Source organism: Microcebus murinus, chromosome 15 (assembly GCF_040939455.1).
Source record: "Microcebus murinus isolate Inina chromosome 15, M.murinus_Inina_mat1.0, whole genome shotgun sequence".
Lineage (NCBI taxonomy): Eukaryota > Metazoa > Chordata > Mammalia > Primates > Cheirogaleidae > Microcebus > Microcebus murinus.
Genome location: NC_134118.1, coordinates 20,018,291 through 20,045,177, shown reverse-complemented (window position 1 = coordinate 20,045,177; position 26,887 = coordinate 20,018,291). Strand labels below are relative to the sequence as shown.

Below are 26,887 nucleotides of genomic sequence, written 5' to 3'. Positions count from 1 at the left end.
AAGGATCTATGGGAAACAATTTTAGTCTCTGTTACATTTAATACTAACAACTATTTTTGGGGCAGTTGTAGGGAGAAAAGCAGCCGAAAGATGTTTCCTGTTCCTTTAATAGCTTTACATAAAAATAACTACAGAAACACAAGGTGCTTTGTCTTTGTAAATGGATCCTGTGTGCTTAAAAAATGTTAAATAATCCCTATGCACTGTACCTCCAAAAAAATTTTTAAAACAAATATATAGGTTCCACTTCGTAATAGACATTGAAATACCATCTCAGAGTTTGGGGGTTAGGGGACAGACAGAGGTGCAAGCAAGGAGAAAATACCAGAAAATACAACTTCTTCCAGAAGAGTATTGTAGCAAAATGATCAGATACTTAAATAACACATTAAAAACCTCAAATATAAAAGGATAGGGCAAGTAAAAAAATTTGGAAAACCTACATGTGTTATCTAAAAATATTTTTGCTTTAAAATAAAAATTATAGTATGACCCTTATAACTTGGTATTTAAAATAATTTGGAAAGAGAATAGCCTATTTTTACTTTTGTAGCAATAATGGAAAAAAGAATGACTATGCATATTAATATAAATAAGACCTTAAGTAAAATGTTTAAATTTAAAATATTTTAAACATTTTAGCATTTCCTATTCTCTTCATTAATATGCAGTTCTAAAATAGGACTGACTTCCTAATTTATGTAAAATTTTGTTACTATCTTTCCCCCTTAATAATATGAGCATTTTCCATGTGGTTATAAATTCTGTATAAATAATGTTTATCAATTGGGTATTACTCTACTGCACATGTATATTATGATTTACTTATATAATTAACTTCCTTAATAGTGGACATTTAAGTTTTAAGGCTCTTTCTAAAATTTATATTCTCATCCAGCAGTCAGTAGTCTCAATTAAAAATTTTTTTACTAATTTTAAAGGTGAAAATAATTTATTATAATTAAAGTTTGTATTGTTTTTAAAAATTTCAGAATATTACAAAGGTATAAACATTTTGGTAACATGAATTGCTTTTATACAGTTTGAGTCAAAGTTATAAATGTGCCCCTCACCCAGATAGTGTGTATTGTACCCATTAGGTGTGTATTTACCCATACCTTTCTTTCCTTTCCCACCTGCTTGATTTCTATTGAATTTTACTATCATAAGTGCACATGAGTGTTGACCAATACATTCCAATTTAATAGTGAGTACATGTGATGTTTGATTTTTCCATTCTTGAAATACTTCAGAGAATGGTCTCCAGTTCCATCCAGGTTGTTACAAAAGGTATTATTAATAATTCATCATTTTTATGGCTCGGTAGTACTCCATGGTATACATATACCACATTTTATTAATCCACTCATGTATCGATGGGCACTTGGGTTGACTTGGCATCTTTGCAATTGTGAATTGTGCTACAATAAACATTCTAGTGCAGGGGTCCTCAAACGTTTTAAACAGGAGGCCAGTTCACTATCCCCCAGACCGTTAGAGAGTGCACACTGTGGGTCGAGTCAGCTGCTAAACAGGACAGGCAGCTGCGGCAAAAACACCCGGAGGGCCGGACAAATGTGCTAAGTGGCCCGCATGTGGCCTGCGGGCCGTAGTTTGAGGACGCCTGCTCTAGTGCAAGTGTCTTTATGATAAAATGACTTTTTTTCTTTTGGGTAAATACTCAACAATGGGATTACTGGATCAAATAGTAGGTCTACTTTTAGTTGTTTGAGGTATTTCCATAGTATTTCCCACAGAGGTTATACTAGTTTGCAGTTCCACCAGCGGCGTACAAGTGTTCCTTTCTCTCTGCATCCAGGCCAGTATTGGTTGTTTTAGGAATTTCTGATAAAAGCCATTTTCACTGGTGTTAGGTGATATCTCACTGTGGTTTTGATTTGCATCTCCCTGATGATTAGAGACACTGAGCATTTTTTCATATGTTTATTGGCCATTAGTCTATCTTCTTTTGAAAAGTTTCTGTTCATGTCTTTTCTTTTAATAGGGTTGATTAAAAATTTGTATTGCTTTAATTACCACCTGAGTTAAAAATTTTTCTGTGGTTAAACAACTAATTTCCTTTTTAAAGTCTTATCAACGCCTTAGAAAATATATCATTCTTACCTATTCCTTAAATAATCACAAGGTACCCCTCTTTGGAATACTGAATTTGATTACTTGAAAGTAATAAACAATATTACTTTTTAAAAAATTTTTTACAAATAAAAATTTTTCACTAATGCAGATAAGTCTCCCCTGAAACTACTTCAAATCAATAAAAATTTAAGAAAAATAGTTAAATGCTCTGAGCTGATCAATAACATTTTAAGTTTTGTATCTAGTTTTATGCTTTTTTCAGTGTTAAGAATGTTAAATGACATTCACCTCAGCAAAAGGAAAAAAAAGAAAAAAAGAGAAAAAAATTAAAATTTATATATATAAAAAAGAATGTTAAATGACAGCTGTCTTTCCCAGTAACGCTCTCTCATAATATGTATCTCAGCTGGACTGCTACCAAAACTTGCACATTGGGTAGATAGCAACAAATTGCTTTGACTTGTTTATGGTGACTTTTCTGATATACATAGAACAATATACTCTACACCAAAGTACTGAGGATGCATGATAAAGTAGTCTTCAGGAACATACTTCTTTTAACTCCACCATGGTAGCTGGTACAAAATGAAAACCAGAGGATAAGAGGACTTACAGCACTGCTAATGAACAATGAATTCCAACTTAGCACTAACTGGCAAGTCCTCTTTGTCCTGGCATTGGTGATTTCTGCCATGCTTTCTTCTCACCGCCTCACTTTCTCAACCCTAGACACTGTATCCCTTTGGGTGATACAGTCAGGGAGCAGAGAACTGCCACCAGCCTGGCCAACTCTGCGGCTTTCCGCCAGGAGACAAGTAAAAAGGGCAAGCTACAGAGGCTGTCTTTTACACATGCTCGTGTAGGTCTATCGACCCCCCAGAGCAGTAGTTGTGTTATACTATTCCGCTATCACTTCTCCTGCAATCTATATGCTTGGCCTCAGATCAAAGCCAAGTAACGCGGAAATTCACATTTAGTGGAGCAAATCGATCTCAGGGGCTTATTAAAATGTTAGGTCCAGTTTGCTAGAAGGTGGAGTATACTGGAGTTTTGAATCACAGAATAATTGGAAATAAAGGGTGTTCTTGCTCTGTAGAATGCAAAAACTGGAAATCAATAACAGAAACAAAAAATGAAAAACAATGACAAAAAACAAAGCCACCACCAACAAAAAAACAAGCACCCTGTGGTGAGGTGAAAGACACATCAGACTCGGAGTCAGTAAATCTGACTTTACAGTGTAGTTTTACTATTAATTAGCCAACTGCCTGTGGGCCTTGGTTTCCATATTTGAAGTAAAAAGAAGGCACTGTATTAAGCTGACCCTTACAAACTCCCGATTCCTCTCTGTACTAACATTTAACGGTCTAAATACGTACCCTATTACTTTATGTAAGGGACAAAGTTAAAAAGACATCTACAACCAATGTATTAGCATGTGAAATACCCTAGGTAATCTTATTTTGGGTTATATCTAGAATTATAAGTATAAATAATTATTCTATTTTTTCCTCTATTTTTTTTTTTTTTAATTTTTTTTGGCAAACTAGAGCCAGAAAGTACAATCTCCTGTAAGACATTACTATTTATGTAAGTGGATGACTAAACCACATGGACTTGGCCACCATATGCTAATGAGTCTACACACAACTAAGCAAATGCAGGGACTTTCAGGAAATTGTGAATCATGAGGTCTACTTTGGGTTCACACGTGTCAGTTAGCTTTTTGACTCTTTCTACCACAGATTTTTTTTTTTTTACTTACAGTATCTTAGAGAGTATCAGTGCTATTCTAAAATGTCTTATTTTAAAAAACAACAGAAAATTTTAATTGGCCCACAGAAAGAACCAGAACAATATTTCCATTTTTCCCTTGGATTTCTAGCTGGTTAGATTTTTTTTTTTATCTAGTTGGAGAACTCTGGTGATATTTTTCAATATTCACTCACATGTTTTCTTTAATCACAATAAAGTGATCTCATTGCTAATATTCTTTTACAGATATCTAATTATACCAATAAATGTTTACTGATAGAATTTATAATGATTATTGTTATAAAAATTCACATTTATCCAGCACTTACTACATTCAGAGTAGTGTGCCAATCTCTTCAACATACATTCTTCTTGTTTAACCCTTATGATAAGGGGGGCATTCTACTTTTTTATTCCCATTTTAGAGACGAGAAAGCTGAGCCTCAGGGAAGTTCAGTAAATTACCTACATTACACAGCTAGTAAACAGCAGATTCAAACTCAGGGTAGACTGCATCTACACTGAAAATTGTCCAAAATAGTTTCAAAACTTACTGAGTCTTGTAAACTTTATGGTACAATGGTCTATTAATGTGCTGTTCAATACCCCTTAACAGAAAGATTAATGGGATATATTCTACTTAGAAGTTTGCCTTAAGAAAAGGTTGTCACTCCTCTCGAATGATATACATTCTATTATTACAAAATGAGATCTGTGTTTGTCTTTTTGTCTTTGCTTCCCAGAAGCCCAGGCTTTTATTCTCAACTGTCGCAATGACTCAGATTTTGTAAGTGAACAACACAGGTCTTTTTATTTTATCCTGAAATGTCCTATCATATACTTTTTATATAAGCCACCCTGATGCTTCTGTAGGCAAAAGCAAAGAGACAAAAACAAAAAAAAAAAAAACAAAGGAAGTTTTATGTAATAAAGGCAGTGTGTTAGTAAAATAGAATTACATTTTAATTATAATGATAAATTTCATTTGGCCAGGTAAAGTCAACTTGACAAGGCAGTAAAATTAAAATTAACATTAACTTTGACTTTTCTTTACAGGTGCTCTTCAATTGATGATGGGGTTAGAGCCCAATAAACTCATTATAAGTTGAAAATATCCTAAGTTGAAAATGCATTTAATACACTGAACCTACCAAACATCATAGTTACTGAACATCATAGCTTAACCTAGCCTACCTTAAATGTGCTCAGAATATTTACATTAGCCGATAGTTGAACAAAATCATCTAATACAAAGCCTACTGTATAATAAAATACTGAATAACATATGTAATTTATTGAATACTACACTGAAAGTAAAAAACAGAAGTACAGTTTCTATTGAGTGCATATTGCTTTCACACCATCTTAAAGTCTAAAAGAAAAATCATAAGTCAGACCGTCATAAGTGGAGGACTTTCTGTATATGTTTTAATGTATATTATCTCATTTGATACTCACAAAAACTTTGTGGTATGTATTACATCTGCATTTAGCTGAAAACAAAGCCAGTGATCAGAGAAAATAATTTGCCCAAGGTCACCCAGGTAGTTAAGTGGCAAAGCACTGATTTAAAGTCAGTTCTTCTGACTCTATTATATCATTCTTCTAATATTTAGTGAAGTACGTTTTAACATTTACAAAAAGAAGTTCATAAATTCAATGACACAAGTGATTTCTTATTTATAAAAATAAAACAAAACTTTTTTTTGCATTCACTTCACTAGAAATTCAACATGGTCCAATGTGATCAAACAATTCTTCTATATCTATATGTATGACATTTCAAATTAAATATATATTGCTCAAAATGCCAATGAAACCTTCTAGACAAATAATATTAGCATAATTGCATTGTTGTGAACATGTGTTGTTTGTCCTTTCTACATTCGTTCTTCATTCCTGGGTGAATTCACCACTGCTCCATCCCTCATACCCCAGCCAATGAGGAGGTCAATGGCACCCACGGCTCCTGGGACAAAGACCTTGATTGGCTTAAGTCAATCAACACAGCAATGCCCTAGCCCAATTTGGGGAAGTGCATGTAACCCAAATCAATCAGGTTTGATGGTTGATTTGGTTGAATTTTCCAAGTCAGAGGACTTCTCTTTTCTTCATATTTGGAAGCATGAAGAGTGCAGTATGGAACTGGGGCAGCCACTGTGCCACCTCCAAGGATGTGGGCCTGGGAATAGTCTATATATCAAAGACTGTCAAGTGAGGGCTGCTGGTGACTCTATTCAAGTCCTGAATCAACCCTTGCTTAATGCAAAAACTACCTTGACAGTTCAATTAAGGAAGCCAATAAATTACAAATATAAATTATCTCTTTGTTTAAACCAGCATGTGTTGGGATTATTCACAACACAGTCCTAAATAAAATATCCAATAAGCCTATTAATATCCTTAGGGAAATGTCACATTATCAGATTAAGCAGAACATAGGTAAAACTAGAAATTTAAAATGGCAAACTCATGCTGCTGTTTGAGCGATATAAATAGAAACCAATTCATGAGGGGCAGGGAGATGCAGCTAGGCCAGGGGAAGGCAGGAGGACTAAGGGAAAGGAAGAAGTAGAGAACACGTGTTGGGAGAAGTCAGAAAGTGAGCTGACTGCAGAGGCATAAAAGGATCCAGGTTGAATGCTCAGCTGAGATGGGAATGGATAACTTCATAATAAAGCCAATTAGCATAATTTGTTCATTTATAACATTTAGAAGCAACACAACACACCCATTGTGTAGACATGTGGGACCCAAGCATCAGTATATTTTAAAATATCCCTGGTGATTCTAGTATGCCAGCAAAATTGAGAGTCTCTGGAATGGAAGAGGCACCACTCCATTAAGAGGAGCTTGTACACTCTTTATATGGCTACAGAGAGAAGACAAGACTGCTTTTATATGGTTCTCCTTAATTTTATATAAATGTAATACAACAGGGAATAGATTTTAAACATGAAATATGGAAATCCTGTGGGACCACTGCCACACACACAAGCTTTTTAATTTCCTGTGTGTGCATGGAGTACAAAAGATGCTTTAAAGAAACATAATCCAGAGCACCTACGCAAGACAGAATCAGACACTGGAAAAACATCACGATCATTCTTTTTAAAAAAATATTGTTTTTAGACAGGGTCTCTCTCTCTGTCACCTAGGCTGGACTGTAGTGGCATTGTCATAGCTCACTGCAACCTCAAACTCCCAGGCTCAAGCCATCCTTCTGCCTCAGCCCCCCAAGTAGCTGGGACTACAGGTGCATACCAGCACACTCAGCCAATTTTTGGGAAAAAAAAAATGTTTGTAGAGACAGGGTCTTATTATGTTGCCCAGGCTAATCTTGAACTCCTGGCCTCAAGAGATCCTCTTGCCTTGGCCTCCCAAAATGCTGGGATTACAGGCATGAGCCACTGCACCTGGCCCATGCTTATTCTTTAAGTGAACTTTTATTCAACATCTACCATGTGCCAGCCACTGTACTACGCTTCCTGGGCTCCAGACTCCACCACCGCAAGCTCTGTCCTCAGTTCGGTCATCTAGGGGAGAGAGATGGGCAATGAGGTCAGGGAAGTGCAGAAATTGTGGGGGCACATGAAAGGGACACCTGATTCCCCGGAGGAGGTGAGAATAGAAGGCAGGGGTGACTCATAGAGGGAAGCACTGGTTCTGATTTCTGAAGGGGGGTGAGGGGAGATGAAACAGATGAAGTAACCACAGGTTCCAGAGACAGAAAACAGTTTGTGCACAGACAGGGAGAACAGAGGGAGTGTGGAGTATTTGGGAAAGGCGTATAATTTGGTAGGGATGGAATATGAATTAAAAGGCAAGGAGCTACTGGCCACAAAGGGCCTTATGTTTCATGCTGGGGCTTTGTTCCCTAAGTGACCGAGGGCCAGAGAAGTATTTCATGCAGGGGATTAACACAATCTGAACTGCATTTTATAAGAATCCCCATCAAAGCAGTGGAAGAATGGATTGGGTTTTAGGAGAAGTGAGAACGGAAATAGGAACATTAGTTTGAGAGAGATGAAGTCCAGGAGAAGATTGCCAAAGGTCTACAGGATGGTGATGGCCTCCTAGATAAACCACAGAAGTAGATGTGGGAAAATGTGAGCAATCAAAAGTAGTGGGTAAAAGGAGAGGGAGGAGCCCAGGATGACATGCTGGTTTTGGCTTAGTAGCTGCAGAGATGTGCACGTTTGGTTGCATGTTACAACTGTGGCGAAAACTTGTGAGTGTTTAAACCTATCTTGTACAAAAAGAGAATGCTGAATCACTAATCAGGCCTAGGGAGGTATTCCTGACAGACCTGGAGTGTTTGCACCTGCTGACCTTCGGGGGCACCAATTTAATGATAGCTGGGTAGCAATTTTAATCTGGTGTTCTAAGCCTTACCGCAGACCGTGACAGTATTTCAGTAAGAGATATTAGGCTTGCCCCAATTTTTCGGAGCAAATTTTCAGGTTTTGACCTTATCTTCTTCCAGTAAGTGAAAGGTGAGTGACTGTAAAGTCAGATAAACACATCAAAAATGAGTCTGTGATAAAAATGGACTTTTATATAAAATGTGGGAGTGAACTTCATCCAGGTGGAGATGCTCACATGAGAGCGAGAGTGCTTCATTCCTTCCACTCAGGGCCTGAAAGCAGGGATAGGCTGCACTGTAATCGATAGGCTGAGCTTTCAACAAGACTCTGACTCAAGCACTATCAACTAAATTAAAGTTAAGAAGATCACATTTAATTCCGGGTATATTCAAAGCTGTTCAGAGTTGTAAGGTCATGTACAAGGTGGAAAAAATAATATTAGCCAGAAAACATGAGTCTCTATTTGTGGAGACTCAGGTCATCCCAGCTAATCTGAATATTAGCCAGAGTTCATATTTTAGCTGCAGCATGCATATCTATCTACTTACCTATTTATACACACAAATATTTATAAAAAGACATGCTCAATGTCTTTTTTCCTTATCTCCTGTTTTTGAAGTAACTAAATCAGTACTACATCTCCAATTCTCAAAAACCAAAAACAGAAATATTTCCTATGCCATATGGAAATATTCAAATACCTAGAACCAAGTTAAAGCAAAGTCTGTACAGCCAAACAGTGTCATATGAGAAAATTCTAAAATTCAAAAAGAAGATCATAAAGGATATCCACTCTATGAAGTAATAAAGACTTTCCTAAAGTCCATACTCTCATAGCTAGGAAAGAAAGAAAAAAAATACCTCCTATGAGCTCACATTCAGTTAAAAAAAAAAGTATGGTACTTTAAAATAAAAGGTTTTATTTCCTCATACTTTCTGTAGTAGATATATACTGAATAACAATATTCCAAGACCATATCAGTTGTACAAACAGCATAATATATTCTAAATATACAAATTCTAAAATGTAGGACTTACGCAGATCTTGTAAAATTCTTATTAGGATTCTGTACAGATTACATAAAACATATTTGGACTCTTGCTTGGAAAAAATTTTATATCAACAATATTCTAAAGAATCTTTTCAATTCAAAGTTTTCAGTTTTATGAATAAAGGTTTTTAAATGTTTAAACTGAACTCCACAGGGCTCAGCTATTTTGAAAATGAAACCAAGTGGTTTGTGATAAGGTCTGGTGAGGAGAGGTAAAGACCACAGAATGCGGAGATCCACGACCACTGCATCTGCTACTCAGGAAGAATTAAGGTCTCCACACACTCTGCTAAAGCTTTAGATAACGAAACTGATTATTTCAAACAACAAATATTTATGGAGCACTTCCCATATGCCAAACACTGTTTCAGGTGCTGGAAAACAGCACTGAATAAAACAGACAAAATCCCTGCTTACATTCTAATAGCTATAATTTTACATTAATAGTCACAACAACAGTTATTTATTGAAAATGTACTACATGGTAAGTACTAGTGGTGGAGCTGACATTCTAGAAACAATACATAACTTTACTGTGAGAATAATAGTCATTGAGTGAGCACTTACTCTGTGTTAGGAATTATTCTAGATGTTTTCCATTTCATCCTGATGACAACCCTATAAAGCAAGTACTAGCAAATTTCATTGATTCTAAGATGCACATTTCTCTCTATCTATCTATCTATCTATCTATCTATCTATCTATCTATCTATCTATCTATCTATCCATCCATCCATCCATCCATCCATCCATCCATCCATCCATCCATCCATCCATCCATAAGATGCACATTTAGCATCTCTCAATTTAAGACAACACTGTAATGGGCATTTTTCCCCCTTTCTTAGTGTTATATAAATTAATGGTCTTACAATTAATAGTGTTTTAGAGTCTATAAAATAGAGTATTATTCTCAATTTACAGAAGAGGAACCTGAGGCAAAGGAAACTTAAATATCCTCCCAACATCATATAAGTGCCATGCAGAAGAATCAGAAGTTTTGAATGTGGAGATAACTACACAAAATCAAAGACCAAATCATTCTATCTTTGTGGCTATTCCCAACACCTGATTGACTATACTTACAAGAGAAATACAAATTAAAACTATAATTGATACCTTTTTTTTTTTTTTTTTTGCCCTAACAGGGAAAGATTTTAAAAGTTAGCTGACGTCATGTATATGGGAGGGTGTGAAGATACAAGCACTCTCTCACACTGTTGATGAGAATGTACACTGGAACATCTTGTTGAGTGAGTATCTGGCAATATCTAGCATGATTTAAAAGGCACACACCTAATATCTAGACATTCCACTTCTAGAAATTTATCCTCGTTAATAGTTATACATGCATGAAATGGCATGCTTGTGAGATTAAACACTGCAGCACTGTTTGTAAGATCAAAAGATCAGAAGTCACTCAGAGACCCATCAATAAGAGTCTAGTTAAATAAGTATGGTAAACATCTGGTATAGATATATACAGCTATTTTTTAAAAAAAGAAATGAGGCAGCTCTTTATGTACTGGTTGAAAATATCTCCAAAATATACTGTAAAATGTAAAAGGAAACAGAAGACTTTGTGTTAACATTTAAAATTTAAAAAAGCATGTATCTATATAAAAACACAAACCAACATTTCTATGAAGGTATGTGTTTGTAGATGCACAAAATAACTCTAGAAACATATGCCCAAAACCAGAAACAGTGGTTGCCTCTGGAGAGGGGAACAGGAGTCTGTAGGATAAAGTTAGGAGGGACACTTTTTCTAAATATGATATGAAATGCATGTATTAGTTATTTTGTAATTAAAAACCAATGACAAACTTAGTACCTTCTCTCACAGCTGTGGTTATCACTACTGGGACATTCCAACTATGTATTGGTACAGACAGCGTGAAATTGGAAATTAAAAGATAGCCCTGTATTTGCTGGGGGATGGTGGTTAAGTGCCTGGTATAGTTATGGTGCACATATCCAAGGAAGAATAAAATATACTTCATATTTGTAACATATTAAATTCTAGCCCATGATTCAATGTCTTTTCCTGGTGAGGGTGGGGGGGAAGAACAAGTAAGATACGATCCCTGTTCTCAAGACACTCACAGCGTGGCAGGGGGAATGGTGATGTCAACAAATAAATATATAACAGCAAAATAATTACGATGTAATGTTTGTCATTCACCCCATTGTCCCACTGGACTGTAAGCCACTTACCCTAGTTATTGGGCCTGTCTCCTAGGAAATAACTCAAATCTTTGTTGAGTGGAATTGAACCTTAAGAGCATGACAAGTCAAATAACAAAGGCACATACAAGTTGCGGTGGTAGCACGAGGAGAGAACAATTCTCTGTGTGTATCAGAAAAGATGCAAAGAAGATGAAATTAAACTGAGTCTTGAAGAATAGACGAGTAAGAAAATCAATAGGCCTTTTCCTTCCCTGAACAACAGAGGTGGGACAGAGGAGGGTGGTGGGATTACAGGAGCTCTAAGGGCCTTCCCAGCTCTATAGTTTAAGACTCTTAACCAGGGAGAATGTATAAATCCAGTATTGAGTTTTCATATTACTGTCTGAATGGAAAGGAAAGAACTATTAATAGCACAATGTATCATGTTGAAGAGCCCCCAAATCACACCCCTTAGACCCCCTCCAGCAGGAGAATATAATGGAGGGTAAATTGTAAGGAAATACAAAAGTAGGTGGAATATTAAGAAAATATTAATACAAAGAATGGATGGAAGATAGTCAGTATGCATGGAGGGAAAAACTGAAAATAGAAAGTAAACTAGGGAAATGGTGGCTATTAACAGGGAGAGAGAGGAAGGAGAGGAAGAAGAAGGGAGGAGGAGAGAAAAGGGGAAGATGGGGAGAGGAAGAGATAAATCATTAAAATATTAACTATATCAACTTAAAATTTTGTTTTAAATTATTATAGAAAAGAAAGTGTTGATGAGAAATAAAAAGTGAATAATAAAGCCAAACAAACAGCTTTAAAATGAACCCCCACTCTCAAAAAGCCTAAACTGAATTAGATTTGTTTTATGAATAGTAGCTGGATTGTTATACTCTACAGTAATTAAAAATGGAATAGTATCCTTTCTTACTCATGTGTCTACCACATAATGATAATTAAATTCAGAACAACTTGAGTCTTTAAAATTTCTTTATTTTTATTTGACACATGTGCATTTAAGATACCTCTGAAATTCTGAAAGGCACCCAAAGGCAGAGTGTTGAACAATGGAAAATATTAGCAGTCATTAGAAGAAGCTAGTTAACTTATTTTTTTTCCCAGATGCTAAAACTCTCTCATTTCCCAATTTCAAGAGCATTAATGTATATGTTTAAAAAATGCCATAAATGCTAACTGTAATCATGTCTTCTTAATCTTGCACAAAAACCCTAGAGAGAATAAATTATTGAACCATGGAAATACTTTCATCTCATTATTCTTTGTAAACACACGTCTGGAAATTGTTTTGTGGAACTCCTGGATCTGTATTGTAGGTTGATAATCATCTGAGAGCAGCCTTTCAGCCACTGTTAATCACATGCTGAGGAAGACAAAGGCAGGCCTAGAGAGCCCATACTCCACCAATCCCAGGGCTGCAACAGTCTAAGAATTTGAGCAGTAGAGCAAAAGAAGGAAAAAGAAATATCAGCTTCCTCACTTCTCTAGTGGATGCCTATATTACTTGTTTTAAGCATCGGTGGCATTAATGTTTCTCAGTACATCTCAATAGAAATAATTTCCGCTACAAAGAAGGTCATTAATTATATTTTATGATAAAATGTATTGCTGAGGAAAAAAAAAAAACTATACCTTTTAAGGGGGTGACTTGGAAATTTTCTTCCTTGAAAATATGGTATGAGCACTTTGTAAATTAATTTCTCTTTGTACCTTCTAAGCAATTTTCCGAGCAGGTTTCCCAGGTTAAAATGTTGTCATAAGACATGAAAGAACAGAAGTGAAATGAAAAAGTCATTTTCTCTTGTTAAGTGAACTAGTAAAAGTTTGGAAAGCTATATGTGACACAGGTGTTAGCCTTTGATGGGGAGGCCAGCACATTACACAAGGATGGGATTAGGAATAGGAAGAAACTTCCTCAGGTCTTCACATTAAGTGAAGAGGAAGTTTTAGGATCATTTCTCACGGTGTGGATATTACTTTCCTTTTTGTCTTTCAAGTTTCAGTTTGCCCAAGTGAAATGTGTAATGCACATGCAACTAGGTAGGGTTGCCAGCTAAAAATAGGGCACATAGTTAAATATAAATTTCAGATAAATAATGAATACATTTTTAATATAAATATGTCCCACATATTGCATGGGACATATTTACACTAAAAAAATACCGTTTATGTGAAATTCAAATATAGGGTTGGGTACTGTGGCTCATGCCTGTAATCCCAGCACTTTGGGAGACTTAGGGTCACTTGAGCCCAGGAGTTTGAGACCAGCCTGGGCAACATATCAAGAACCTGTGTCCATAAGAAATTTAAAAATAAACCAGGCATGGTGGTATGTGCCTGTAGTCCCAGCTACTAAGGAGACTGAGGTGGGAGGATCATCTCAGCCCAGAAGTTTGAGGTTATAGTGAGCTGTGATCATGCCACTGTACTCCAGTCTGGGTGACAAGAGTAAGACCCGATCTCTAGAAAATAAAAACCCCAAAACCCCAATTTAACTGGGTGTCCTGTATTTTTATTTGCTAACTCTGGCATGCAAAAGGCCTCACATGCCCAGTAGATAGTGTGCTAGCCAAGTCTGTCCTTTGGATGGGGATGAGAAAGGTTGGTAGGTGCCCACTGGTGGGGAGACATGGAAAAAAAGAGTTGATGGGGCAGGGGATATATTAAGTCCCTGACATTGTCAACAGGGAAAGAGAATGGTGATACATCTGAACTGGGTGCAAAGACTGAAGACAGACGACAAGCCCGGGTCGGGGTGTCGGGGGGTGCCTGGTGGCAGAGCTGGAGGGAAGCAGCCCAGGGATGGGTGGTACATACTCTGGCTCTTGGTACCATGCAGTTCCTCTTCCCCTCTTTCCTAGTTTCCTTCTTATGCTAGTGAATTTCATGGAGGCCTTACAGAACCAGTGACAGTAGACACTGAGATACTTTTAGGCTTCATGAATAATTTGAAAATACAGTTAACTGCCATATCTATGTGTATTTTTGATTAATTTTTTTATCGATTTTTTTATACTGAATGTTAACAAAAGATTTGATCATGAACTTTTACTTTTTCCCTATTACTGATACTCCTGGGAGTGCCTGGGTGGGGAGGTGGGGGGGAGAGGGGAATATGCTATAAAATAGGAGATTCCTCAACAACGACCCAGGGAGCTTTCCAACTTCTGCATCGTGACCCCAGCTGCCTAGAAAAGTCACAGATGCTAGCTGGTGTCTTGATCAACAGAACAGGATGCTATTCTATTAAATGCCTCTTGTAACCTGCCCTGCTGCCATTTTCCCATCTTCATGGGTGGTAACTTCAGGTGATTCTCTTCTCAATTTTTCTCAGTGTTTCTGTCTTTTAGGCTCTGGCTGAGTCTGCTTCTCTGGCTTGGATATCCCCTGCAGTCTGGCTCTTATACAACCTGCCATTCCCCAAACCCCATGGTAGGGGAGTCAGGGAGGAAAGCAAGTTGGACAGGGCTCTATGAGAAACCCGGGGCCTAGCAGTGCCTAACAGTCATCTGTTAGACTTTGTAAGATATAAGTCCTAACTCCCAGTTTAAATCATGTTTCTTTGCTCCAGGCTGATGTTGAATTAATCAGGTTGGGGACGTGAGGGTGGTAGTTTTTAGAACAGGCTTGATTGCTTTACTGTCTGATTTACTGGGCAGTCATTCAGTGGAATCCTCAATGCTTCCCCCATCTACTTCCATTCTCTGTCTCTCCTTATTCTTACTCATGCCTCTATTTCCTTTTTCCTTCATCTTCTTTTTTGTTTTTTCAGAGATGGAGGTCTTGCTGTGTTGACCAGGCTGTAGTGCACTGGCTATTCACAGGCACGATCATACAACACTACAACCCTGAACTCCTGGGCTCAAGCGATCTTCCTGCCACAGCCTCCTGAGCAGCTGGGACTACAGGTGTGTGCCACTGTGCCCAGCCACACCTCTGTTTCTACATAGAGTTTACCTACTTACATTTGGATTGGGAAAAGAGAGGCAGAGTAAGAAGGCCCACTTTGACCTTGAGCTTAAGTTGTGTTTGTTAATCCACCTTTTATTAAAGAATTTGACACTGTGGATTTTTTCAGCTACTTGAACATAGAAGTGATGAGCACAGACTCCAGAACTAGATTTCTCTGTAACCTACTAGCTGTGTAACCTTGAGCGGTTACTTAACCTCTCAGTTACCTCATCTGTAAAACATAGCATAATAAGAATATTCATCTTATTAGGTTGGTAAAAAGATTAAATGAGTTATTTGTGAATGTAAAGCACTAAGAATAATGACAGTTACATGGTATGTTGTAAATGATTGCTTTACTATGAAAATAATCATCCTAATAACGGTCTACTCAGATTTCATTGTCTCTGTCGATGCTCAGGGTAACTGGCAGAGTAGAGTTCTGGCTTCTATGGATTCCTGGATCTATCACTTTTACAGCACCAAAAATCTCTGCCATTTGTACATACTTCCATACCTCCCATCCCTGCAGTTACAGTAACAAAATTACTAAACCAACATGTAAAAAATGTTTAGTTTTTAGAATGCCATGTTAAAAGAAAAAGAGAAAATATATAGGTACGATATCCAAGTTAAGCTCAAGGAAACATGATCTGCTGCTCAACTTAAATCACAAACTGATGAAGGTTCAAAACGAGGAAAATCCTTTTGGATTAGGTCGTCATAGATCAGGATGAAAGGAATGGTTAGAGATATGGTTTGCCGAAGCAGGAACAGCTGGGCTATGTCTGTGTCTTTGGTGACAATTATATGGTCACCTTAGAGGGAAGATGTTTTAATAAATGAAAGCACAGATTTTACACCAAAAGAGCTCTTTAGTATACCCTTTATTTCGTGGCTGGGTTATTCATTTGGCTTTAGAATGAAGTTGACAAAATGAATTTATTGCTTATTGAAGTACTCACTTCCCTGTGTTTTCAAGGCCTGACTCTGAGCACGGTTTTAGTAGAAGGACATGTGTCAATATAACAATAAGGAAACTCAATCAATTATACATTTATTCAAGTTGTGCCTGATATTTGGCAATAACCCCAAAATTACTTTTTAAACACTTTTTTTATTTTTGCCAAAGATGGGAAATAGAGTTAAGTGCACAAATGGCTTTGGACAATCTGCCGCCGAGAACTGTTTTAAGCATGGCATAAACATGCCAAATCAATAACTTGTTTCTTTATCTGCATGTGCCATGAAAATCTGGCTATCATAGAGTGCTGGATCCATTAAAAACTGAATTTGCTATTTCCAGACAGCAGATAGCTCAAAGCTCCACAGGGCCAGCAGGCAACAATCCAAATTCACATCTCTCTCTCTAGAAGAACAACTCAAAGCACTCTGTTGTTACATTATGTTATTCAAAGCACAGGGGATAATGAAGCCTTGACAACACTGTGGCTGCCTCAGGATTGAGTCAAATGGTCATTATTCTTCAAACACAAAGAGCTGCGTGGAGTGACTTTTGCAATTTTAAATCACTAGACAAATGTGATTAACAGAGAAATGTAAATCAATAAATGATTTCTGAAATGAAATTGTCCCTTTTGCTTAGGAGGTATGATGTATGTTTTTATGAAGCTTGGTGTCATAGAGACTACTAGACTCTGAGAGAGGAAAGGATGGCAGTATAACCCAAGATTTTTGACAGATTTTTGCTGTATGCTTCTGCCTAAAGCTGTAGAAAATATTATATTACATTTTTATTATATAATATTTCACTGTACACTAGTAGATATGAATTCCCAGACATGTCTGTATAAACAACAGTTCTTAAGGTAGTCTTAGGAAGTTTGAATTATTGAAACACATACCGATTTTTTTTGTGTATTTCATATTACAATTAAAAACCCAATATACTGAAATACTGCTTATAATTATTCTACTCAAGTTATGCCTAGAACAATGTTTAAGATAAAAATATAATAAATCTCAAAGACTTCAATATTTCAATAGTATCTAATCATATAAATAAATAATTTAGGGTAATATTGATTCTACTTTCTTCACCTTTTATGCTCATACACATATTTTTGTCCCTCGCCCAATTACTAACACTAATCTCTAGAGTAATACTTCATTTATCCCAACTTATTAAGAACCGAGTTGATCCCAAGAGAGTTTTTAAGACAGGTAAAAGTTATTCTTAAAATATCAATGTTTCCAAAAATAGAATATATCTCTCTTTGCTATTTTTTCTAAACAAAATATCTGTTTCTTGATGTAAATTAATTCCAATTATTTTACCCTGGCACTACTGAAATGTATAGGGTATCTGGGTATTTGGGTCTAAATTAAGTGGTCTTGAGCAGCTGCGCTTTTAGAGTTCCTTTGTTAATGACTTTACAGTTTTATGGCCTGTCCTTGCTTTCATTTAGTATGCTGTCACTTCTTACTGGAGCTCTGACTTCTTGAAACAATAACTACCCGCTTTTTAACTGCTGTTAGGGTTGACGGAGGTTTGGGAAACCAGACATTTATGTTTGCTAGAACTGATTTAAAAAAAAGAGTGGACTGTTTTGTGGATGAGGGACTGAAGAAGTAATGAGCTCGAGGAGAGAATTAAACACTAATTTGAACAGTCTGGCCCAAGTTGGCTTTTGTGGAGTTGTGTTTTATGCAGCTGAGATTGTTGCCCAGAAGATGCTCTTGTTGAGTAAAGCACTAATGTTTGTACTCTTTCTAAGCACAGGCTAATTTATCAAAAGCATTCATATATAACAACTGTTTTTTGACACATGAATTTGTTTACAGTTCAGTTGATATACGTCTACATATATAGAAAGGTTTTTAAAATAATGGCAGACACCAAAAGAAAAAGAATAGCCCACTTTACCAACACAGGGGTTATATAACAATGTTTCTTCCCAAGTGTGTCCAGTGATTTATATCTATGTATGTAGGAAAATTATTAATAAGTCACTAAAAAAAAATGAGAAGCCCACTTCACAAAATACAGAAAGAGTAAAAGTGATTACCCATTGAAGACTCACTTTTAATGGCAGAGTATACATTAATTTAGACTGATTAGGTGTGTTTAGGAACTTATTCAATTTTGCAGATGTTAAAAATCACTATAGACCCAAATAGAATTTTCTAACTTTTCCCCTTCTAAGCATTTTCATTTTTTATATTAACTTTTTACATTAGCAGATTATAAACATCTGTGTTTAGCTAATAAACCTAGATTTCCCCCAAACACATAATTCTGATAAAATCTAACAAAAAAGAAAGAGAGAATGAAAAAGAAAGAGACATTTTTTATGTGCAAGGCAATATTTTCTTCAGGCCAAGGACACATAGTGCAATGCTAATTTGCATGGCTTTAATAAAATTGTTCTATTATAATTACAGCCTACACTAACTTACCTGTGACTTATCCAAAAGAAAACTCCAACTCCAGGTTGACTTTCTGTGACCTGCAAGGCCTCTGGCCCTGTAACCTTTCGTGGAAGTTAGTACAGTGTGTTTTCAGAAACTATAAGCTATGTTTATTATCTGTTTATTAAAATAACAGAGAAAAGAATATAATGCACAAAATATAACCAGATTACCTGCTACTTTGGATTACCTTTACTAATGTTTACTTTTATTAGGACAGATAAATAGGACTTTGCTTTGGCCAAGCCTTTTTGTACAAGTCTTTTATTTATTATAAGAATTTCTAAAAACAATTTTCAAAAAATGGACATGGAATCAGAGACAACAGTCCAAAATTAAATTCTAGTTTCAAACAACACTTCTTAGTGTAAGAAATCAAGTATTTCCCAAGACTCATTCTGGGTATACATTTTTTTCTGAGCTTTATTTGCTTTTTTTGCAACAGCATTTAGGAGAAAACCAACTGACCATTTACAACCTAAACAATGGCTTTAGGGTATGATTAAGAAATGCACCTGGCCTTACTCAAAGGACATGTTTGTTTAACCTGGTGACTTTCCTGTATCTGGGGTCAGGCAAGAATCTTGGTAGGGGGAGTGGCAAGAAGAGCAAATATAACTGACTCACTGAGAACAAAACGGGTGTCCTACCTACCCTTTGTAATTACAGCTGTTTTAACAGTTTCTAGTAGGCAAGGCTATCATTTAAGTGACCCACTATAATTTGGGATGAAACCCCAGGAAATTATGCCAACCATAGAGCAGGAGTTGCATTTCTGAGTTTACTCAGCATAATGAACCCACTGAAATGCTGAGTATCCTCTCTTTGGCCCAAATTTACGACAAGGGAAAAATTAACACTAAAAGAAATTTGGAGCCGGGCGCGGTGGCTCACGCCTGTAATCCTAGCTCTCTGGGAGGCTGAGGCGGGCGGATTGCTCAAGGTCAGGAGTTCAAAACCAGCCTGAGCAAGACCCCGTCTCTACTATAAATAGAAAGAAATTAATTGGCCAACTGATTTATATATGTAAAAAATTAGCCGGGCATGGTGGCACATGCCTGTAGTCCCAGCTACTCGGGAGGCTGAGGCAGTAGGATCGCTTGAGCCCAGGAGTTTGAGGTTGCTGTGAGCTAGGCTGACGCCACGGCACTCACTCTAGCCTGGGCAACAAAGTGAGACTCTGTCTCAAAAAAAAAAAAAAAAAAAAGAAATTTGGCCAATGAGGAAAAGAATATCACAACATTCACTCCCAGGAGCAGAGCATATTTTATTTTACTTTTTGCATCTTTATATTATGGAAAATTTCAATTATATAGAAAAATATGCAGAATAGAATAATAACCCCCCACGAACCCATCATTCAGTTTTGATAGTCATCAAAACATGGGGGATTTTATTTTACTGTACCCTATCTACTCCTCTCTTTGAATTTTTAAAAAGCAAATTCCAGACACAGGATATTATATTTTATATAAGCTTTCATTATACTATTTGTGTATATATATATTTCCTAAGGATCACTCCAGAAATCTCCTTGAGCATAAGATGTTTAAACCAACCTTAACCACATCTTGTAAAACATTTTACACTAAAACCTATCTGCCTAAAAAGCCAATTTGCTTGAATATAATTGGGTAATTAAAATGACAAAATAACTTGAAACACAACTGTCTATTAATTTATTTATGGGGGAAAAAGCAACATTCTCAGATTGAGAAATCAGTGCATGTTACATTATCCTTATGGTTCTAGTCTTCCTGGACATGCCAATAAACAAGAGACAAAAGTAACATGATTAGATTTGCCTGGATAGAGCTTGGAAAAATGGGAGGAGGATCCAAGAGGGCCAGGAGCTGCCTACAACAAAACTTTTCCTTCTTCCTTCACTACACACTACAGAATAAAACAGAATGCCAACAGGCCACATCTTAAGAGCTTCAAAAAGCACTCATCAAGCAGTCTAGCTACTTACAATAATTTATTACTGATCTTAAAGTAAAGATCAAAAGGAACTCCATCTAGCATTTATATTCAATTCCTCATTGCCTGATGCCTAATTTGTAGGGGAATCAAGGGAAGCCAAAATAATGTGAGGTGACTTTGATACAATGCCACAAAGGATATGAAGAGGAAACCGGTAGAAGCTGCAAATGGCTAGGTTCCATTAAGAGTTCTAATAAAAGAATAATGGAATTTCCCCTAACTGTGAATTAAAAAATGTTAGAAGTGGGCAAAATTTAGGCAAGTCAGGCAAAACCTTTGATTTGTTACAGCCTTTTGTGTGTGTGTGTGTGTGTGTGTTTAAATGTTAACTTTAACCACCATTGCACTTATGTTAATTAAATGATTTCATCTTAAAAAAATGCAACATTACCAGCAGAAATCTGGCCAATCTCATTCCTTTTGCTGTTATATTACTTATCAGCCTGTACCTTCTGTCTGCATTGTCAGACACTACTGGCTCTCTCAATCTCTTTCAAACAGATAGCTGTATTTTGCAAAATGATTGATTTAGCTTGAAAAATGTAACTCAAAATGATACAATTTTTAGTATTATATATCACCAGGGTCACATGGAGCATAAACACCCCTTTTACAAATTTTTGGTACTTAAGTCAATTGGTCACTATAGAAACACTAGAAGCTATTCAAATTCTTTCAATTTCTATGAAATAACACAATTTTTTCCTCCTGAATCCAGACATCTTTGTACTCTCAACCGAGGAAAGTAGTTTTCACACTACTTATTTTGGCTAGTTAAAAAATCCCCACCACATGTCTCCCTGTAAATTCATAGATAAAGATTTAAGTTTATATTAGCATTTCAACTGTGTAAATTTTTTGTTTGCTTCTGAAATCACCTCGAATTAACAGAGTTACTGGAAGCTAACATGGCATAGAAGTTTTGTACAAGTCTCAGAAATCTTGTAATATATTTCCCCATGAAGATGGAGTGTTAAGCATTTTCTTAAAAATGGCTATGTATGGGATTTTTTTTAAGAGTCCTCATTTTTTACAAATATGTGGTGAAATACCTAGAAGTGAAAAGATGTCTTGGAATTCTTCAGATATGGAGGGTAGAGAGTGTGGTGCATAAATGAAACTAGACTGGCTATGAATCTACAAAGCTGTAGGATGGGTACATGCGGTTGTTATGCTATTTGGTCTTACGTGTGGCAAAACTGTTGGCAGTGGGTATTTCAGATATAATGCTGTGCAATGATTTTTGTCAGGATTTTTGTTTAGAAAAATAACTTTCTCTCAGGAGCAATGGAGAACCAAAATTTGGCACTCAATATTTCAACTATCCTTACCAATCCAAAAACCAACCACTATAGTGGTTGGAAAGAAAAAACAAAAAGCAACCAAACAAAAAACACCCCCAAATCTCCCTTTTCACAGTCCTTGAGATTTCAGTGCTAATATGTAACTAGATTTTAATGTGAATAAAATATAATTATTTTAGTTCAGAAATACAAAATTTCTGTTTTCTTGAAGATGGATTAGAGTTGAAAAATTAAAATTGAAATAAAAATGTAATTGCTATGTTTCAGAATCACCATATATTGGCAAAAATTGTGCTGTATACTCAGAAAGACTTATAATACCTAATATACTAATAACATGCTTCTCTTACCTTGTGATCATATGGATTGTAAGAATGAAATACCCGAGAAAGATCTTTTGTCCTTTGCTTTTTCTGCAGAAAAAACCAAAACAAAACACAATTGAGTTGACAGCTGACAGAAATATCTATATCTGTCTATATAAAGCTACTGTTTAGTTAGAGAGTCTTCTTTTGTGTAAGCCGAGGAGACACATGGATGCAATTAGAAACCAAAGTCACTTGATAGTTTATGTGGGTCACTGTTGAGGAGCAGCCAGGCAACCTCTTCCTAGAAGGTTTCATAATTAAAACACTAATCACCATCAGAATCTCTATTTAAAAATGCATAACTCAGAGAGTAAAAGGAAGAAAAAACTGTGAAAAGAAAGAAAACTTAATACACATTTAGGGCACCTTCAATTTCATTGTAATACCGACTGCTGTTCCTCAGAACACATCCATTTAAAGGACCACCTCTTCGGGCTGCCTGGCACAGCTTCAGTCTGTCTGCGTGAGCCTGCAGCTGTGAGGATACCTTTGTTCTGTCACTGCTATATAGCCTCGGCGCCTTACACGGTGTTTTACATGCAGTAGGCACCCAATAACTACTGGCTAAATTAATAAAGGAATGTATCTGAGTTAGACAGGCACATAATTATTAATATCTGGACTGATGACATACACGCTTCATATATAGCTATGAACACGGAAGGCTCTTTTCACTTCTAATGATGTGTTTTTCTCAAGCTGAACCCAGACGCTACAGAGTCCCTCTCCACTCCTGTTCCCCAGTGTCTGTGACAAACAAGAAGTCTGGAGTTCTCTAGTACAGTCAACTTTAAAAGCAACTTGTTTTCTCACCCACTGTGCTCTGTCCAGCTCCCACGGCCACTATGAACAATTTATGGACGGTTCTAAATCTTCTAGGCATACATATGCACTCACAGTTGATTATTATCTTCAAAGAAAAGATACCATTCTGTATAGAATCATCCCTTGGTACCCCACACAGATAACAAAATCTGCTGATGCTCAAGTTCCTTATATAAAATGGGGTAATATTTGCATATAACCTGTGCACATCCCATATACTTTAAATCATCTCCAAATTGCTCATAACACCTAATACAATGTAAATTCTATGTAAATAGTTGTTATACTGTATTGTGTACATTTGTATTATTTTTAATTGTTGTATTTTTTTTTTCCTGAATATTTTCGATTCACAATTTGTTGAATCTGCAGTTGTGGAACCCATGGATATGGAGGGTGGACTGACTGCACATTGCTTTGAAATTTATTTTTATCCACTTTTCACAACTTATCCTTATCAAACTTCCATGCTTGGACATACAGATCCACAATCCCTTATAGGGACAAGACAGCTAATTATTAATATGCCTTGTATGTTCATCCCAATGTGTCAGGATACAGGTTATGATTGGTTCTTGTACTGTCTTCATTGAACAAGTAGGAGCAAGGAATTTTGCTAGGTGGTTGTTCATTTGGTTTGGGCTTAAGGGACTACTGTCAGAAGTAGATATGGTCAGGGGCAGAGATTCTAGGTGAAGGGTAGCTTTCTCTGTAGAGAGCCAGATAGTAAATACATTAGGATTTGTGGGCTGCATGGTCTCTGTTGTAATTACCCATCTCTGCTATTATAGCAGTGAAAGCAGTTATACATAATAACAAATAAATGGGAGTGGCTGTGTTTCAATAAAACTTTATTTATAAAAACAGGCAGCAGGCTGGACAGGCCAATGGGACATAGTTTGCCCTGTTCTGGATTTCAGAAAATACAGCTCTGGACCCATATGGCCTCTGAGGAAGAAGGGCAATGGTTTTCAGTTAACTGGACTAATACATATAACCTTCAATATTCATAGCTAAAACTCTACTGTAGTTACATCTGATAAATTTGTTGTCAGAAAACAGGGCATTGTTTCCTCACTGGCTTCTTTTGGGGCTAATACAAGTAGTGTTATTTACTTACTTATACTCCACTTTCCTCCCCAAAATGATATAGCTTATGATAAAAGGCAGCTATAGGTTTTTTACCTTCAGTGCATTCTATATATAGTAGAGAGTATTCCAAGCTGGTTTCTGGAGCATGCTGATTTAGATATGGGGCTTTCAGAACATTCTGTATTCACACTGTAACTGCTGAAGACAGACGCTCTGAGAATAGCTCCTTTACTGAGTTCTAGCACTAAATCCACACAGAAGGTTTCATGTACAAGTAACTAAACCATGGCCCTTATTACTAGTATGTCAGTTTCTCCTATGTAGGCAATGTTAAGAACACTATTCTACAAAACTTGTTGAACCTTGTTATCAGCAGTTTTAACTGAAACTAAAAGTTGAGCCAAACATGGAATAATTAGGTATTTTCCTATTGCATCACAGTGCATGTCTAAATTACCTCCCACTTTTTAGCCTGTTAAAACAAACATCTCAGTCATGCAACCACCTGTTAATTCTCCAAGTGTTTAAAAAATAAACATGTTAAACAAGCTGTGTGATGAACTTGTAATGAGGGTGGCCAAAGTACAGTGAGTATCGGCAAATGTTTCCCCCAGATTATACGTGGTACCTCCAAGTCACCTTCATCATTAATCCCAAAGTACAGGCCACAGAGATGAGAGGATATTTAAAAGTAACTACATGCTCAGTCCTGCAGTCTATGTGGGCTGCAGTTGGGTGTTAAAAAAATGAGGCAGTATGAAAGCAAGCTTGATAAAACTTCTAGATTACTGAGAAGCTTAACCTCCGCAATCTCCATTCTTATAGGCACTTCATAAATTGCTTTTGTGTTCCACTCTCCAAGGACAGAAAACACTGATGATCTCTTTTGTCTTATACTCATGTTTAAACTCCCTTGCAGACAAAATCAAACAAAACTGAAGTCCTCAAGGGAGCATTTTTAACAGCTCTGGTTGTTAGACAATGTTGTCATTTCAATTTTTATCAAAGGTACGCAACAGAGCTCAGATCTCAAAGAGGCTCCATGTGTGATAAGAATCTGTATTATGAACGTGAGGTCATACAAGCAATTGAAATTTAGCAATATCCACTAACTTCTTTTGTCTCCCTGAACCAATTCTGTACTTTCTGTGCCCATTCTCTTGTTGTTGACTAAAGCTTTCCCAAATCGTGTTAATATAAGGTAAAGCTACAATAAGACTATGGACTTCATTTCTACATACACATTCTTAAAAATGGTAAAGGCTGTAAGCTTTTAAGAATTTGATGGGTTTAAGGTATATTATAATAAAATTTAGATGTTCAGCAAGCCTTCACCATACTTTGTAAGCAGCCAAATGAGCAGGTTTGAGTTTTAATGTACTTATTTTTTCTGGCTCCCTACCTGGCAGAGCGCCTGAGTGGTTAACTGGTCAACTGGAAGGCAGCCACAGAAAGGCAGGGGGAAAGGTATGGAGCCATGACAACCACAAACTGGACAATGAGGTTCTGAACAGCTGAACTTTATGTCATGCAGGGGCACCTGATAGGCTGCTGGCGACTAAGGGGGTTATGCTCTAAAAAAATTCCCAGAGAGACCAGAGTCAAAATTCTAGGTAATAAAGGATAGGGACCAAGGATTGGTGAATTAATAGAATACATGCCAGGGACAGGCATTAAGTAGGGAAGTCAGAGATCCACAAAGAGGCACAAGACAAAAACAACAAATGACTGAGAATCCAAGGGTCCTTGGTGAAGAACTAGTCAGGAACTGAGAGAGTCTCAGTGAGGACAAAGGCTCAGCAAGCAGCAGTAAGAGACACAGAAGTCAGGGATGGGAAATGAAGTCACTAGTAAACATTGCAGGTATCCGAAGGTGTTAACTACCAAGGATGTGGCCTGAGGCTAAGGCACCTCTGATGTTTACCTAGGGATCTTCTATTGTACTTCCAGCAGGGGCAGGTTCCAGGAATAGTCTATTGATAGATCATGCCTTTATAGACTATAAGGAAGTAGGCTGAGTATAGGCACAGGGAGGTAGAAAAGGAAGTAGCTTTGCTGAATTGAAGAAATGGCAAAATGATTAAAACACATGATACAAAAAATGTAGTGACTAATGATCAAATTCCTGTTTCAGAAAGAGCTTCCTAATAGTGTTAAAGGTGTAGCCCATGTGAGAGCAAGGCTAAAGGCTGAAGATGGCATAAGAGGCTATCGCAATAGTTAAAAAAAAAAAAATAACAACATCCCAAATTAAGCTAGGGACAAGGGGAGAGGGTGGGATGGATTTGAGAAATAGCTAAGAGGCAAGATGGACAGCACTTGGTGATTAGATTAGCTAGGAGCACAGAGAGAGAGGAGGACTCCAAGATTTCTGGCTCAGATAACTAAGGGAGAGAATAGCCTTCACTGATAGAAGAATCTGGACAGAGATGCAGGTTTTGGAGCCTAGAAGAGGAAAGGGGAATTC

General features: G+C 36.7%; 1 protein-coding gene across 5 annotated transcripts in view; it reads right to left on the bottom strand.

The window, feature by feature from the left end:
- CDKAL1 (CDKAL1 threonylcarbamoyladenosine tRNA methylthiotransferase) overlaps nt 1–26,887 on the bottom strand; it is a 594,702-nt gene that overhangs the window by 87,548 nt on the left and 480,267 nt on the right. For all 5 annotated transcript variants that reach the window (XM_012753511.2, XM_076010495.1, XM_020280124.2 and 2 more), the window contains one exon: nt 22,486–22,548. In XM_012753511.2, coding sequence (XP_012608965.1) covers nt 22,486–22,548 — 63 coding nt within the window. The remainder of the gene's footprint in view (nt 1–22,485; nt 22,549–26,887) is intronic.